Below are 18054 nucleotides of genomic sequence, written 5' to 3' on the forward strand. Positions count from 1 at the left end.
AGCCACGTCATATTAGCTGAGAGAGTATTGAGCAAGAAAAGGGATTTATTTTCTTGATACTGAATTCATTGTATTTATTTATAATCCCAAGTATTTTGTACATCTTGAGAATGGCATATAAATAAACTGAGAGGGAAAGCCAGCAGTTAGCAAAAAGACAATGAGTTGTTTTAAGGACAGTCTTATAGTTTCAGATTTAACATGGCATTGTTGTTAAACTTATTTACATAAATCTGTTCATTAGATGGACTTGCAAATTTCTTCTAAAGTTGTATTTTGGTTTTGTTTTTTGTTGATTATCAGTTTTTCTTCCTATATATATGCTCTCTAGCCGTAAGTCAGGAGACGAGTCGATACAAGTATATGATAATGTTTTGAAGCGTAGAGCATTACCAGGTTAGCATCATGATACCTTAAGAGCAATTTCTTTATATCTTTAGCTCACAACTGATGTGCTGAGGAGAGCACTCCCCAGTAAAATAATTCCTAAAGAACAAGCTGAAGATCTAAAAACATTATCTTGACTGGTTTGCTTAGATCATGAGAGGCAAATCCATAGTCTCCCGCTGCCCTGTTATGCAGAACAGCCATGTAGGAGGATTCAATAAGAGACTACATTTTCATTTACCCTAAAGCAATCGAAAGAGCCACAGTGAAGAGTGGATTTGTCCCTTATCAACATAAGGATACAAAATTATATTCTAGGCAGTTAAGTTAGATTAGTATTCAGCAATCAAAAGTAGATTTTTTTTTTTCTGATCCAGGGATGCAAATGAATATCTTCTCTGCTCTGATTCACCATAAAACTTCCATTTAAAAAAAATCTGCCTATGATAGTTAATGATATTTAATAGACAAGTTACATCATGTATTATATATGATATAATAGGTTATACCCAGAACCTTTCCCTGACTATGATATGTGAAATTTATGACAATGTTTTTATAAAAAACACCTCCCTGTTTATAAAATGGATAGGTTTAGTATGAGAGACTAGTAATATCAAGACCCATTAAATAAATAATATGAAAAACATGTGAAATGATGTATGTAACTCTACATTGGTGAAGGAAAGGTTTTTGACAAAATAAAGGTATATTTGAATTATTATGTTATTAATAGTAATGTTACTTTTAATTTGTGTTAATCTTATTTTCTATTTGCATTTTCCTCATCTTTCATCTTTGAAATTGTACGACACTGATGCTAATTTGTCTTCATTGAGTTGATTATAAAAGGATATATTTCATTTTCATGTTTAGAGTACTAGAAGGACATTTTATTGAATATAGTGCTAAAATGGTATTTCAATGTATTTTTAAGTATTTTTATATTTTAAAAATATATGAATATTCACTCTTAGTTATGTCCACAAATGCCCGGGCATCCTTTAACCAGTAATAAAAACCACACTCTAGATTTTACTTTCAGAAATAAACAGAAGGAACCATTCATCTGTCTAATGTCAATACCTTTGCCCTCTCAAACTTCTGATTCCATACATATGGAAAGGGGCCCAAAAATATGTATTTTTTATCAAGCATCCCATCAACTTCTGAAATCTAGAAACTTTCAGAAACTATCCAGAAATAAACTAGATATTTTTCCAGACCTTTTCTTTCAGCCACTGTTCAACTGAGGAAAAATCTTCCTTTCTGTCAACTAAATGTTTAAATAAGTTAAACAAGCTGGGTCGATAATTTGGAAGCTGAATCAGCATTGCTTAATTTGTCTTTGTGGAAGAATATAGACTTTATTTCTAAATGTTGTAGCTCCCTCCTGAGATAAACAGATAGCAAAATAGTTAAACACATGTTTTTATATTTGACCATCATAAAATATCAGTGTCTTAAGGTGAGCAAACAAGTTAATATCTTTAGAGCAATTATTTGCACAGCTGCAATTAAATTGGTAAGTAACCATATAAGCCTCAGTACTTAGAAAAACAGTGTACAAAGCCCTGGTGTTTCTGAAAGGATGAGTGACACTGATAATTTAAACCAGTTCAGAAATTCTAATCACTGCCCACAGATAATAGAAGACAAACCCAATTATTCCAGTGTTAAAAATACTATTCATTTCCATACTGCTATTAATACCTTCTTTAAAGTAAGTGTTAATTTATTGCTTTTAACCAGCTTTTGATAATAAAACAGGTACTTTCTGATGTTTAATTTCAACATTATAATATAACAATAAATAAAATTTTCCTTAATGTTGACAACAGATAGCAAACTCATACCTAGGTTCTTAATTAGAGCATAGATTTTCTACTACTAAATACAAAATTGATAGTAACCCATTAGAGGAAATGAATTAGCATTGTGTATTATACTTTTGTTTCTACAAGTATATACTAAAGTAATAGATTTTGCCCTCATTCTACCTGTTTAACTAAGAAAGATGTTTACATTTCTCAAATATTTTTAAATTGCATACTTTTTCTATTAATATTATAGTGGGCTCATAAAATTGAATTCTTGTCATCTCACCTCTAATCCCTTAATTAAACAATCCATTGAATGAATCTGTCAATTATTCACCACTTGCTGCTGCTGCTGCTGCTAAGTCACTTCAGTCGTGTCCGACTCCGTGTGACCCCATAGACGGAAGCCCACCAGGCTCCCCTGTCCCTGGGATTCTCCAGGCAAGAACACTGGAGTGGGTTTCCATTTCCTTCTCCAATATGTGAAAGTGGAAAGTGAAAAGTGAAAGTGAAGTCGCTCAGTCGTGTCCGACCCTTAGCGACCCCACGGACTGCAGCCTACCAGGCTCCTCCATCCATGGGATTTTCTAGGCAAGAGTACTGGAGTGGCTTTCCATTGCCTTCTCCGATTCACCACTTAGGTGAACATAATTCAGCATTTTCACATTAGCTATTTTACTTATTCCAGAGGCAACTGTAGAATATTAGAAAGATTAAAAATAGGGAATAAGCAGCTAAGTTGTTTACGTATAATGTTATAATTCTAAATTCAAATTTGAATTTTCTGTACTATTTCTGTATCTTAAAAAATTGATATTTTGTTGGTTAGGAAATCAATAGATGCACATTATATATTGTGTTACGGTTATCTTTATTGAAAAGCAGTTTATTAATACATTCCAACTGGAGAAGAAATACCTATATTGGTTCATTTTTACCCTTGTATTTATTCACTTGTTGCTTCATTACATTTTTTTCCCCTGCCTTTGTTCTCTTTTCTTTTTTTTTTCTGTAGCTTTTTGATTTGGTATATAGAGAAGAGACTCTGCTCAATGTCATAAAAAGTGTGACACGGAACGGCCGGTCCATTATTCTAACTGCGGTTCTTGCCCTCATCCTTGTCTACCTGTTTTCCATTATTGGGTTCCTTTTTCTGAAGGATGACTTCACTATGGAGGTGGATAGGCTGAAAAACAGAACTCCCGTCACAGGTAATGCAAACAGTTAATATCCTTACAGAACTCTCTGGTTTGATTCCTGGGTTGTGACTATCCCTGGAGAAAGAAATGCCAACCAACTCCAGCATTCTTGCCTAGGGAACCCCATGGACAGAGAATCCTGGTGGGCTGCAGTCCACGGGATGGCAAAGAATTGGACATAGTGACTGAACACTCACAGCCTGTACATAGCTTGTTAAGAGGATCACAGATAAACACTAATGGAGGCAATGTTTCCTTTCATTGCTTTGAAAACATTTTCTTATTTGCTGAGAGCTCATGAGTGTGAAATACCTGTAGGCTATATGTTAGCTGACAGTGTGTACTATTTAGGAAAATCTTTGTACAAGAAGCATCGGTCTCAGTACAGAAGTTTCAACAGTTGTTGACTGCACTCCAGGAGACAGTTGACAATTTCAATTCAGGATAACTGCTTTGAGATTCTTTTCCTTCTTTCCTCCTCTTTTTCCCGTTGTGGGTTATCTCTCCCAAGAATATCCAGCATCATTCACAACCATTATTTCATACATGTTTTCTCACAGTACATTATATTATACTTGAATAATTGGAAAGTATAAATGCTTTGATTTGGATGCCATCAGATAGGAAATTTAGTATAGAAAAAATGCTCAAAGTATTCTCATTAACACTGTCAGAATTAAGACTATCCATGAGTCTGTGGCTGTCAGAATTTCTGTGTGATATTTATTTTTGTTGTCTGACTGGTTAGCCATGCCCCATTTATACTCACTGTGATTCTTGAGATGTGAGGGGTGATTCTTTCCGTCTTACTTTAGGTTTTTTGTTTATTATGTTCCTTAATGATTTCTTTTTTCCCTTTTGCCTACATTTGTTGTTTTGGATAAACTTCGTTCTTACTCTGGTTTCGCTCTCCTGTTTTGCTAGATGGACGTCAGTTTCTGCACTTTGCTAACAGTTTCTTTGGGTGATTCCACTGGCTGTGCATGGCAGGGAAGGGAAGCCACAAAATGACACTGTCTTTCTTCAAACCATCAAATTTAAAAGCAGGATTTAATTAGTGGTGCTTTTAAAATATGGGATAATTAAATGGCATTTAAATCTGTTAGAGTCTAAGTGATCAAAGCATAGAATAGAAACATCGTATACCTAAATGGAAAGTTATTAAACTTGAGACTGAATTTCAGACCTAGGTAGTAGTCTGTTCACAGCCACATCGTACATTTTCTGTTATGACCTTTCTTGTTCTTGCTTAAATGTTTCTTTATCCAGAGATTTACAGGTATAAATATTTATAGGAAAAGCTCATCTATACAAATACACCCAAAACTCCACTTGTACTAAACTGTGAATTCCTATTCTCAAAAATCGTTGTCTTAGGTATTTACTAGGCATAATCATATTGATTTATTCAATACAGAGTAAGTCTGACCCTTAGGCATCATAATTTCTGAATTCAAATGTATATAGTCATTATTGTTTTATGACTCTTGTAGTAAATAATTTTAATTGTATTGTTTTAAAAGTAGGTGAGTGTCATTATATTATGGATACATTTTCCTTAGAAATATTATATTTTAAAAGTCTTTTATTTCTTTTTACAAAATAAGTAGCACTGAAACTAAAATGTCAAGATCATCACTAAAAATATTTATGTGTTTATATGAAAACTGTTAAATAAAGCATTTGTAAATGCTATGCAAATCTAGCACTCAAAACCAGCTAACAAAGTTAAACTTTTGATTCTTCAAAGACTGAGAGCGTTTCGTTTCATAGAGAGTGTATGTATGTGATACCGTTTCCTTGGAAAATCTCCCATATTTTGTTGTTGTTGTTCATTGTTCAGTCACTCTGTTATGTCCAACTCTTTGCAACCCCATGGACTTCAGCACACCAAGCTTCCCTGTCCTTCACTAACTCCCAAAGTTTGCTCAAAATCATGTCCATTGAGTTGGTGATGGCATCCAACCATCTCATCCTCTGTCTCCCCCTTCTCCTGCCTTCAATCTTTCCCAGCACCAGGGTCTTTTCCAATGAGTCAGTTCTTCACATCAGGTGGCCAAAGTATTGGCGCTTTGGCTTAATTTCTAATTCTATATATTATAGGTGTTGATACATAGCATAAAGTTTGTCCTTTCAGTTATTGAACACTATTTTCTCCCAGAGTTGAGTGAAATTATCAAAGATACACATCTGGAGAGCAAGTGAAATTGGGAGTATATAAATACACCAGTTCAGTTCAGTTCAGTCGCTCAGTCGTGTCCGACTCTCTGCGACCCCATGAATTATAGCACACCAGGCCTCGCTGTCCATCACCAACTCCCGGAGTTCACTCAAACTCATGTCCACAGAGTCGGTGATGCCATCCAGCCATCTCATTCTCGGTCGTCCCCTTCTCCTCCTGCCCCCAACCTTTCCCAGCATCAGAGTCTTTTCCAGTGAGTCAACTCGTCGCAAATAGGAAAGGGAGTACGTCAAGGCTGTATAAATACACAACCCTTCAGCGAATGTAAAGAGTCAGGGAGCAAAGAGGAGGTTGAGATTCTAGAGTGAATGACAGGAGCATCACAGGCACGTGGGAGAACAGGGGACCGATAATTTGCCAGTGGCCTTGGGAATTTAGCACAATGCACATCCCACCTTTGGACCAGTAGAATCTGACTCTGTAGATGCAGGAGGCTCCATTTGACAGTGTTCAGGGGAATCCATGTCTTAGATGAGCCCAAGGAGTTGGAGAGAAGGTGGTGTTGACAAGTGGAGGTTCCAGTGTCTCCCCTGCCATCCCTCTTCCCCCTCCTCAGCACTGGCCTCCTGTTTGTCACCCTCCTTTTCTCTTCCCAGAAAACTGTAGAAACCTCCCAGATGGCTTCAGATGGCATCCTCTCTTCTGCTCGTCCATCATTCATTCCAACCATGGCTCTGGTTCTGTGTCTTATGGGTTCAGAACCTTGCTGGATCCTGGGCTCGCTGTGCAACGCTTTGTTTAATCCTCAGTCTGAAAGCTCTGCCTCGTCTGTGCCTTTGCTCTGCCCTCTTTCATACAGCTTGTTCCCGGAACTGCACCCTTTTCTCTCTACCTGTGTAAATCCTGTCTCCTCAAGATGGATCTTTTTCTGAGAAGCTTTGTGTTTTCTTTTCTGGAATTCACTTCTCCCTCTTCTGATGTACTGCTTTACTTCACCTGTACTTCACTTCCTTTATTCAACTATAATTATGTCTGTACATCTCTGTGTTCCCTAATGGACTGTGGGTTCTTCAAGGCCCCAACTCTGAGCCCTCAGAGCCTAGCACAAAGTGAGTAAATATTTACTAATTTAAGGAAATGGCTATAAGGGACACTCAGGAACCTCACCTCTCTCTTTCTCTGACCACCTGACTCATGCTACACCTGTGATATACCCGCCAAGCTGCCCCAGTCAGGGTGCCGGGAGAGACGGAGGTGAAATCGGTGACCTCCTTCCTCTTGAACCCCAGCTCTCTCATCTCCAGGGCTTGTGTCAGTGGCAAACCCAGGCCTAGCCCCTCTTCTCATCACATGTTCAAACTCCAGCCACCGTTCCCCATTTCCACCCTCTTCTCATTAAACAACCAGGCTAACCTTGGGGGGTGCTACCCTGAAATGCACTTGAATATTTTTTCAGTGTATAAAAATGAATGGATGGAAGAGGAAATGGCAGCCCACTCCAGTATTCTCGCCTGGGAAATCCGCTGGACAGAGGAGCCTGGCAGGCTACAGTCCATGGGCTCACAAAGAGTTAGACTCAACTTAATGGTTAAATAACCAAGAAGACAATAAAGGAAATGTGCTTAAAGGAAAAAAAAAGCGAACCAAATCCTGTCCTTGTATCTTCTGGACTTTCCTTGGTGGCTTCACGTAATAAATGGGTTTGCAAGGAATGAACCTATTCACTTTGTTACTAACCATGTGAAACTTTTTTATGTGGAGAAGAAGGTTGCTATTTTCTGTTACATCTAGGCCAGGGAGGTAGGTGGTAAGCCAGCAAGCAGATGGATCCTTGGGGACTAAGGAAGAAAAGGAAGATCCTTAAAGGGATCTGGCAAATGATTCTCGCTTCCTTGAGATGCTTTATGCCCAGTTTGCAGGAGCCCACATTTTACTGTTAGAGCTGCCACCTCCAGCCACGGGCATCAGTGGCTGAGAGCTCATGGGGTGCCAACAACCCTGGGAGACCATGCTGCTGGCATTTCCAAGCCACAGCCCTGAATGCATTTGGCCATGGGAAACTTGTTATACAGGGTGGTTAGCACCTACAGAATTATTAATACTTTATCTCAGTCACTTTAAAAAGATAGAAAAGGCTTTTAGTGGGTTGGCCCATGAACCTATTCTCTATTTATAAAATTGCTTCAGTAGTTCCACACTCCCTTAACCAAAAGTTTTAGGAACGCAGCTAATTTGGAGTGATAGCACCTTTTATGTATGTGCCTTTGCAATTGTCTGCTCGTTTCTTGTCACTTGTATATTCATCTCTATACCATGTCTCTGTTGTGTATTCTCAGGTAGCAGTGCAGTTCCTACTATGACTTTAACTTCAATCCTGAGTACGTGCGAAAAGGACAACTGCTCACCTACAATTCCAGCTTCAAATACAGGTTTGTAAAAGGGTCTCCAGGACAGCATGAACTCAATGATTCCGAAGTTATGTTTAGTTGATTAAAGTTATTACAGCCTGAGGCTTCCCTGATGGCTCAGTCAGTAAAGAATCCACCTGCAATGCAGGAGACCAGGGTTCAATCCCAGGGCTGGGAAGATCCCTTGGAGTTATAAAGTTGCTCTGAAAATTTCATGGTGAGTTGAAATAGAATGGAGGGTAAAAGAACCTAAAAGTTTCAAACTAGAGAAAGGATTCTCATATCCAACATTTTGTATTCTCACCTTGTTCTTTATATCATTTCTAATCATGAGAATTTTTCAGATTTACTCTGTGGTACATACTGCTAAAAATGCTGCTACTATATTGCAAAACCATATGCACTAAGCAAGACCATTCCCACTGTTTAGCCTTTCACTAACAGTGGTGCTGGAGAAGACTCTTGAGAGTCCCTTGGACTGCAAGGAGATCCGACCAGTCCATTCTAAAGGAGATCAGTCCTGGGTGTTCATTGGAAGGACTGATGCTAAAGCTGAAACTCCAATACTTTGGCCACCTCATGCGACGAGTTGACTCACTGGAAAAGAGTCTGATGCTGGGAGGGATTGGGGGCGGGAGGAGAAGGGGACGACAGAGAATGAGATGGCTGGATGGCATCACCGACTCGATGGACATGAGTTTGAGTGAACTCCGGGAGCTGGTGATGGACAGGGAGGCCTGGCGTGCTGTGATTCATGGGGTCGCAAAGAGTCGGATGCGACTGAGCGACTGAACTGAACTGAACTGAACAGTGTATTACCTTTAACAGAAGAATCCATCCATTAACAAAGAATGGAAAAGCATGGGTTTAGAACTCAAAAGGCTTGGTTATAATTCCTGACCTGTCGCTTTCTAGATTTAGGTCTTGGATATGTTATGTAAATTTCCTAGACTTTGTTCAGATGGCTTGTCCTAAAGGAGAGGAAGGAAGGAAGGGAGGGAGGCAGGCAGTGAGATAAGGAGGTAATAGACAGGTAGGTAGGTAGGTAGGTAGACAGATAGGGTTCATGATGTTTTCTTGCCTGCAAAGGAACAAATGTAACCATACATACAAAAAGTTTTTAAAACTCTACATTGTCCTCTTAGGATGTGGCAGGAATTTGGAAACTAGGACATATGTGAAATTTAATGAATTGTAGAAGGAATTAGTGATCTATTTCCAGAAGCAGCAGAGATTTAGGAAGTGTTTAGATATTTCAAGAGTTCTATATATAAAAAAGGAATGGATTTAATCTCTGTGATATCGGCAAAATTGGACTCAGAGAAAGTGAGGGAAGCAAGAGTTAAGCCCAGTATAAGGATGGATTTCCTCACTTCCATCCAGAAGGACATTGTTTAATCATAACAATAGAGGATTTTTCCCCAAGTTGCTTCTTACCATACGATGTCGGACTATTGCTTGAAGCCCAACAAAAACAAACAATCCCTTCTACTGACTAAATGTTTCATTCTCTATGACCTTATTAAGGGCGAGTTAAATACATTCATATGTTCCATTGTGCTTCAAAGGTGGCTCAGTGATAAAGAATCCGCCTGTATCTCCAGTGAGGGAGATACAGGAGATGCAGGTTTGATTCCTGGGATGGGAAGATCCCCTGAAGGAGGGCAGGTCACTGGGTTGGGAAAATCCCCTGGAGGAAAGCATGGCAACTCAATCCAGTATCTGTGCCTGGAAAATCCCATGAACACAGAAGCCTGGCGGGCTACAGTCCATAGTGTTGTAAAGAGTCAGACACGGCTGAGAAAGCACACACGCATATGTTCCATTCCCATGTGCCAGCAGCTCCAGGCACTGTGGGCAGTGACCACTCAGACTTCTTTTCTCCCTGACCTCCTGGCTACCCACTTCAGGCCTATAAACCACCAACCAGTTTATCTCTCTTTGCGTCGCTTTACTGTGCTCTGCAGTTTCTGAAATCCCATTATATGCCTCCTCAGGCTTGTACACCTCCAGTTTCCTTATTCTTCCCTATGTATTGTGGCCATGACTCTTCGTGTAACACTCCAAGGCAAGAGGCTGAATGGGGTGATCATTTTCAGGATAGTGCAATTTGCAGTCATACCACACTCTTGACCCATATTTGACTGACTCTCAGTTAAAATGCCATTCTTCAGTGGTTCAGCTATCAAGCCATAAATGCCTATTCTGTAGTCACATAATTGGGAGTTTGGGATTTCAAGTATAAAACCATGCATTTATATTTATATATTTCTGCCAACCGATAGCCCCAGGCTGTCCCAGTTTTTCCTCTGAATAGAGGAAGTGTGTCTTGACCAGATGGTCTCTGGGTTTCAGGTCCCTTCCAGTGCTCACATGCCATGAGCTCATGGTGTCCTAATGAATCCTGATTCTGTTAAGCAGTATATTCATTCTCTCTTGTGTCATCATCAAGTCTGATAAGCTCTAGAACAGGGGTTAGCAAACTTGGCCCATGGGGAAATCTGAGAAAAAAAAATGTCAAATGTCACTTGTTTCTGTACAGCATTCAGGCTAAGAATGTTTGCAACTGAAATCATTGACTTTATTTATAATCCCAAATATTGTATGTGTCTTTAGAATGGCATATAAATAAAATAAGAGGAAAAGTCAACTCAGCAAAAAGAGAATGAGTTGTTTTAAGGACTCTCTTAAAGTTTCATATTTAATATGTAGCTGTTGTTCAACTTATTTACATTGAAGTTTTCTTTTCCCTTAAAGAAAAAGATGCATTAGAGACTATATGTAACCCACAAGGCCTAAAAGATTTGTCTTGTGGCTCTTAACAGTAAATTTTGCCAACCTCTAGAAGATTTTCATGAAAGGTGCTCGAAATGTTACATGGAGACAGTGCTAGGAACAGAGTTCTTGGCATGCAGCCCCTGAAAACATACTTTCAGATTGCTGTAGGTACGTTTTGTGCATTATTCACCCACAAAGAAATCTGTCTTAAATAAACTACCATTTAGCCCATGTTCCTCTCTCTTTTTTAAAAAAAAAATATGACATGAGGCTCCTTCTTAATGCCTCCTTGCCAAAGCCTGAATACATAAAATCTGCCAGTATTCTCAATTTGAGGTTAGTCAGAACCCATACTGCCTTCTCTTGATCCTGACTTCTTCCCACACTATCCTTTTAATGATATCTCTTATCTGGGGGAATCAGCATTAATCTTATTTGTCATAGTTTGCAGAGTTTATCATAATATCAAGTTCAGGTCTATAGATGTTTCTCTTCTCCTTCCATTATCCATGATTCAAAAAATCACAGACAGCTATTTCAAAGATGTAGACCTAGTTTAAGTAGCTGGCTAAATTTAAATAGCTCTTGAGATCTTTCGGCCACCTTGAACATCAATTTATTGTCTTGAGTACTTGTTACTTCTTCAGTTCAACATTCTTTCTCCTTGACAGAATATGAAAAAATGTTAAAAAATTTACTTTCTTGTTAGCAAAAGTATTTTAACAACATGATCTCAAGTAGAGTAACCCTATTCCTGCCTTGTTACTGTTGCTGTTCAGCTGCCAAGTCATGTCCAACTCTTTGTGACCTCATGGACTGCAGCACGCCACATCTCTCCATCCCTCACCATTTCTCAGAGTTTGCCCAAGTTCATGTCCATAGAATCAGTGATGCCATCCAACCATCTCATCCTCTGTTGCCCTCTTCTCCTTCTGCTTTCAATCTTCCCCAGCATCAGGGTCTTTTCCAATGATTGGGCTGTTTGCCTCAGATAGCCTAATTATTGGAGCTTCAGCTTCAGTATCAGTCCTTCCAATGAGTATTCAAGGTTAATTCCCTTTATGAAAAGGAAAATAAAAATTATTTCCTTTTTTAAAACACAAATATACTGCAACAGTGGTTTGATTTTAAGAGGAAAATACTGGTTTGTCAGTAAACCAACAAAGAAACGAGGGATCCTCCTGCCAGAGCTTGTAAAGGAGGCTGACCCAGCACAGCAGCTGAGCATCAGTGGTGCTTGTCTACCACTCAGCATCCAGAAGCTCTAAGGTGCAGTGTGAGAGCCGTGGGAGCCCACTTTCCAAGAATGAGGTCCTCCAGGTCATACGTGTGTGCACAGGTCCCAGGATGTGGCTGTCCAGCTCTGTGCAAGTCTGCGAATTTTAGGCTTTTTACAGTTCCCCAGGCCTGGTTGCAGATGCTCAGCCAGGTATTCTGGTGTCATTGTTTCCCATATTCTCACTAATTGTGATATTTCGACCTTAACATTTAACACGATGAAGTGTTTTGTAAATTAGAAATTAAGCCAAATCAGTACAGATCCTCAGTGATGGCAATGATATATTAATAATTATGAAAACCTTAAGTATTCATTCATTTATTCATGCAACAATATTTGTTGAGCCTCTTTTATGGGCCAGCCATCATGTTCGGTATTCGGGACAGTGTTGAATAAAAGATAATCCTGGACATTATGAAATTTATAAAATAGTGAGGGAAACAAAGTTGCAAAATATGGAACTATGATATGGTGCTATGATAGGTAATCACAAGAGAGCCTGGCTACCGACAATCAAAGAAGCCCTTCTGAGGAGGGATTATTTACACTGAGATTTGGAGGATAAAAGGGGGCCAGTCAGGCCAAGAGGAAGAAAAAGCCATCCAGACACAGGGAACTGCATAAGTGAAGGCCTTGAGGCATGTTCAAGGATAGAAAAATGCTACTATCCTCATGTTATAGGTAGAAACACTGAAGGACAGAGCCATTCACATCACAGCTAGTAAATCAATGTAGATCTCTGATTCAAGGCCTTTGTTCCAACCTTCTAAATGTTATCACCTCCTAATTAAAGGATTAATCTCTACAAATGATCTATTTCCTAGCTAAAATTTAGAGATTGTTATAATTGTGCCTATCATATTGCCTTTCCCCCTAGAGTGCTTAGATTTTCTTTATGCATATTATCTTCTGAGGCAATTTCTTAAAAAATAAATCTTCTCTTTTATGTGTTTATCAACTGGAGTTAATGTTCTCGCCTCTCCCCCTGGCCTGAGGATGCTTGGCAATGTCTGGAGACATTTCTGGTGGTCATGACTCTGGGAAGAGTCCTATTGGCATTTAGATGGTAGGGACCAGGGGTGCTACCAGATATCCTGCAATGCACAAGACAGTCCCCACAGCAAAGAATTATCCAGCCCCATATGCCAATGCACAGTGGTAAACAATCCATCTACCAAAGCAGAAGATGCCAGAGAAGCGGGTTTGATCCCTGGGTCAAGAAGATCCTTTCAAAGAGGAAATGGCCACCCAATCCAGTATTCTTTCTTGCCTGGAAAATTCCATGGACAGAGGAGCCTGATGGCTGCAATCCATGGGGTCGCAAAGAGTTGGGCACAAGTGAACACAGCACAAATGTCAATAGTGTTAAGACTGAGAAACCCTGTTCTGTCATAAAGCCTGTTTGGATACTGGTTTATATTATAGCTCTGAATGCACATGAATAAAAAATTTCCCACAATACCTCTATAACCTGTCACTTTTACCTACTACATTATACAGAGAACAGAACTTCCTTTTTTCCTATGGACAAATGGGGACAGTTCTTCCAGGCATAGCACCTCAGGGGCAGAGTCTCCATTATTTTAGGTTGGACCTGAGCTAGAAGTTGTGGGGAAAGCTGGGTATGATTTTGCAAAGGAAGCTCCCAGAGAAGGGAGGAAAGAATCCTGGAGGGATTTCAGCACTGGAGGTGTGATAGAGAGGCTGGTGGGAGATAGAGTCGGTGGCCATAGCTGTTCTTCATTAGGGATCATTCCTAAATGAGTATTAAAAGCTACAGGAAAGCCTGTATTAATCTCCTTTTCCTTCTGTGCCCTTTTTACATTTGACATGGTAAGTGATGAAATCCATTTGATTGAAAATGGATTTGATCTTGTAGCCCTGGCCACCTTGAAATTTTGGCCACATGTGTTTAACAGCAAAAGTAGAATGAAAGCTAGAACCTGGGGTTTGTTGTGCAGCGCGTGTCACTTAGATTTAAAAATAACTTTGCTATGTCTAAGACCAGGATGAAATTTTAATTTGCAAGCCCTAGTGTGCATTTGTGAAGGCTTTGGTTTGTCACCTAGTGGACAGCAGGTCCACATTACAAAAGACCCGGACACACACAGTAGCATGATAACAAGCCTCGCGGGGAGTGGGAAGCTGAGCTGCCAGCTCCTGAGGAAGCTCCACGAATGTGGGTAGGGTCATTGTCCCAGAGGCAGCAAATTCTCATGGCAGCTGGCAACCAACTGTGGTTGAATAAAGAAACAAAAAACCTTTTATTTGCTGCAGACCTCCCTGACTTCCTGGACAAAAATACTCTCTTTTAAAAAAAAAATGATTTTCAGAAAAAGTAAGACTTTTTTGAGGCAAGAGCTGGACATGACCGAGCATGTACATATGCATATTATATATATAATGTGCGTGTGTGGGTGTTAAAGCCACTTCAGTAATGTCCAACTCTGTGCAACCTATGGACTGTAGCCTGCCAGTCCCCTCTGTCCATGAAATTTTCCACGCAAGAATACTGGAGTAGGTTGCCTTGCTCTCCTCCAGGGAATCTTCCTGACCCCGGAAATGAACTCACATCTCCTGCAACTCCTGCATTGCAGGCAGATTCCTTACCCCTGAGCCACCAAAGAAGCCCTATATGTGATATATATTGCAGTTATTTTCTAAGTTCAAGTCATTTGAATATACAGGAAAAAGGAAGTTAATAGATGTCCAACATCTATGAGTTATTCACATTGAATATATTCTGGTATTTTACTGCAATAAAAAAGATTGATGAATAACAGACACCAGTCAGTCTTTATATTGCTCTACATTTTGTCTTCCTACTGGGTGTCCAGTGTTTTCAATTTTTTTTTCCCTAATAGTTTTTTTTAAATCAGCAATTCCATATTGAGTTGATTGTGATGAAAGTTCAAGGCCAACACACAAGAAGTTCTCAATTGTACTCATCAGGTCAGTTCAGTTCAGTCGCTCAGTCGTGTCCGACTCTTTGCGACCCCATGAATCACAGCACGCCAGGCCTCCCTGTCCATCACCAACTCCCGGAGTTTACTCAAACTCATGTCCATTGAGTCGGTGATGCCATCCAGCCATCTCATTCTCTGTCGTCCCCTTCTCCTCCCACCCTCAATCCCTCCCAGCATCAGACTCTTTTCCAGTGAGTCAACTCGTCGCATGAGGTGGCCAAAGTACTGGAGTTTCAGCTTTAGCATCAGTCCCTCCAATGAACACCCAGGATTGATCTCCTTTAGAATGACTGGTTGGATCTCCTTGCAGTCCAAGGGACTCTCAAGAGTCTTCTCCAACACCACAGTTCAAAAGCATCAATTCTTCAGCGATCAGCTTTCTTCACAGTCCAACTCTCACATCCATACATGACCACCTCAGTGGCAATCTGTTGCTTTCTAAGAAACCATTAAAAAAAAGTAACTTAATTATTACAGTAGAAAAATGGCATTAATAAATACTCTTATTCAAACATGTCCAGTATTAAAAAAAATACAGACTAACACCTCAGATCAGGGGAATTATTTCTGAGTCAATAAGATATATTTTTATTTCTTTTCTCATATGAAACATTCCTATTAAGAATTTTAAAAAATCCTTCCTAATACTACTAAACTGAAAATGAGGATAATTTAACCTCATGTTGTTCAAGTACAGAATTTATTGATTGTATTAAAACTATAGCTTTGCATGAGATTTGACAGCCATCTATCAATAAGAATGCTAATTATGATACCTAGAATTTATTACACCCTAAATACATGCCAAGCAGTGTTCTAAGTTACTTACATGAATATGTATGTGTATGCTCAGTTGTGTCCAACTCTTTGCGACCCCATACTTAGTTCTTTAAAATGTATCCACGTGAAACTATGTTTCCATTAAGTTTTCCTTTTTGCATGTAAACAATTATGTTCTCTCACTTCTTTTAGAACCTTCTCTGTTTTTTTTCACTCCCCCTTTGCCATCATTAGTTCGATCATTGTGCTTATGACTGAAATCTTTTCCATATTACCATCTATTCTTTTTTCTTATAAACACTTTTGGGTCCTAATTGAACCTTCTTTAGCATTCGCTTATCCCCCCCAAAACTAATATCCTATTAATCTGTTTCCTTTCAGTACCAACTTTTTCTCTGCAAACAATTGCTGTACACTCTCTCCTTCAATTTCTGAATCAACTGTCTTCTCTTCCACTGTTTGCCATCTTCCTATCGTTTCCTGATGACCTAAATCCAGTGACCTTTTCTTCTTTCTCAGTGCCTTTGACCCTTGTGTAATTTTGATGTTTTTTGTTACTCTCTTCATCTTTAAATTATTGTCTTCCTTAATTTTCTATCACAGTACACTCCTAACTCTCTTGTTCTCTCTAGCCTTTTAAAATGTTTTCTCATTTTCATATCCCATAAACAAAAGTCATCTGAGATTCTTTCCTTGTCTTCATCAAAGCACGAGCATCCAATTCCTCCTTCCAAAGTTTCTGTTGCTGTGTTTAGCGAGACCATCCTTTCCCAAGGGACCGCTGGCTGGAAGCTTCAGTCTGATGCTTAACGTTGCCATCTCCTTCCTGTCGAGTCCCTCTAGTTCCCGTTCTTTCATCCTTTCTATTCTCACAACCATCACTCTAATTCAGACTCATAGCACTTCATGCCTGAGTTACTGCAACTGCCTCCTGGGTGGTCTTCCTACCTCTAGTCATTCTCTCCTCTTCAGCTCACCCACTGTATCACTGCTAAGACCACTTGTCAGAAATCACTGCTTTGAATATTTTCTCCCCTACCCCAACTTAAGATCTCCACAATCCTGCATTGCCTGCCAGCTAAAATACAAACTCCTTAGAGCTTTTCGGAGAGCTCCCAGTTGATCTCCAGTCATATCTGACACTCCTCTACATACTGCTATTCACCTTTAAGCAGTTTTCTTTTTTTAACTCTGGGGCTCTCTGTCCATGCCTTGTGAAATGCCAGTCTCCTGCTATCTTACGCTATTGAATACCCAAGGCACACTCAGTATCTGTATTAATTGGAAGGGCTCCCCTCTCATTATCTGTATTATTAAAAGCTCTCTCTGTTTTGATCTCTTTGCGCCACCCCTGTGGCTTTTATCACGTGTTAATTCGTCTGGTTATTTAAGTTCATGTTTTGTCTCATACTATTTTGCCAACTAGATGGTAAATCACCTTCCTTCTGTATAAAATTCTCCAGTGCCTCCTCATAGCTTTCTGGATAAAGTTAAAACTCTTCACCTGGGTGTATGTTTCTTGCAATAATCTGGCTCCTACCTGCTTCTCTTCTTACAGCTCCCATATTCATCTGTATACCTCAAAGGCCCAGCCATTCCAGGTCTATTTTTGGGAGGGAGTAGGCTGCACTCGCAGCATGTTAATCTTAGTTCTGCAGTCAGGAATAGAAACCACATCCCTTGCATTGACCATACGGAGTCTTAACCACTGAGCAACTAGGCAAGTCCCAAAGCCCAGCCATCCCAATCCATGTGTCATTTTGCAAACATTCCAGATGCTTTCATGCCTGTTTGCCTTTGCTCATCCCATTTTATCTTCCTGGTATGTCTTCACTCATCTTATTGGCGAAGGATGCCCCTCTTTTAGTAGTCAACCCAGGTCCCACCTTCTTTAGGATGCTGTCCCTGACACCCCAGCCCATGAGATGCTTATCTGTCCTGCTTCCTTGGTACCCATGCGTTGCCTCTGTTCATATGCTGACCTGTGTTTCCTAGAGGACCATGAGCTTACCGAGGATTGCAACACTTTCATCTTCTAACCTATATTTCCAGTACCTAGCCCAGGGGCTCTTGATGAAGTGAAATGAGGCAGGCTTGGCATGGGGAAAGCCAGCTGGTTATGTAGGTAAGTCTCCACCTGGTGGCATTTACTTAGGTGAATTCACCATGACTCAGAGCCTGGCTCTCAGCCTGAATGCCTGGGAACTTGGCTTAACAAATCGTGAATAGATCCATCTCATAAAGGTAGAAACTTA

The 18054-nt window shown here is 39.8% G+C and overlaps 1 protein-coding gene across 5 annotated transcripts in view; it reads left to right on the plus strand.

Annotated features, from left to right (window-relative positions):
* Positions 1-18054, plus strand: part of ITPR2 (inositol 1,4,5-trisphosphate receptor type 2) — a 639393-nt gene that overhangs the window by 531642 nt on the left and 89697 nt on the right. For all 5 annotated transcript variants that reach the window (XM_055395002.2, XM_055395004.2, XM_088837263.1 and 2 more), the window contains 2 exons: positions 3223-3418; positions 7925-8017. In XM_055395002.2, coding sequence (XP_055250977.1) covers positions 3223-3418; positions 7925-8017 — 289 coding nt within the window. The remainder of the gene's footprint in view (positions 1-3222; positions 3419-7924; positions 8018-18054) is intronic.

Source organism: Moschus berezovskii, chromosome 6 (assembly GCF_049115385.1).
Source record: "Moschus berezovskii isolate FMDL1 chromosome 6, NW_MosBer_1.0, whole genome shotgun sequence".
Taxonomy (NCBI): Eukaryota; Metazoa; Chordata; class Mammalia; order Artiodactyla; family Moschidae; genus Moschus; species Moschus berezovskii.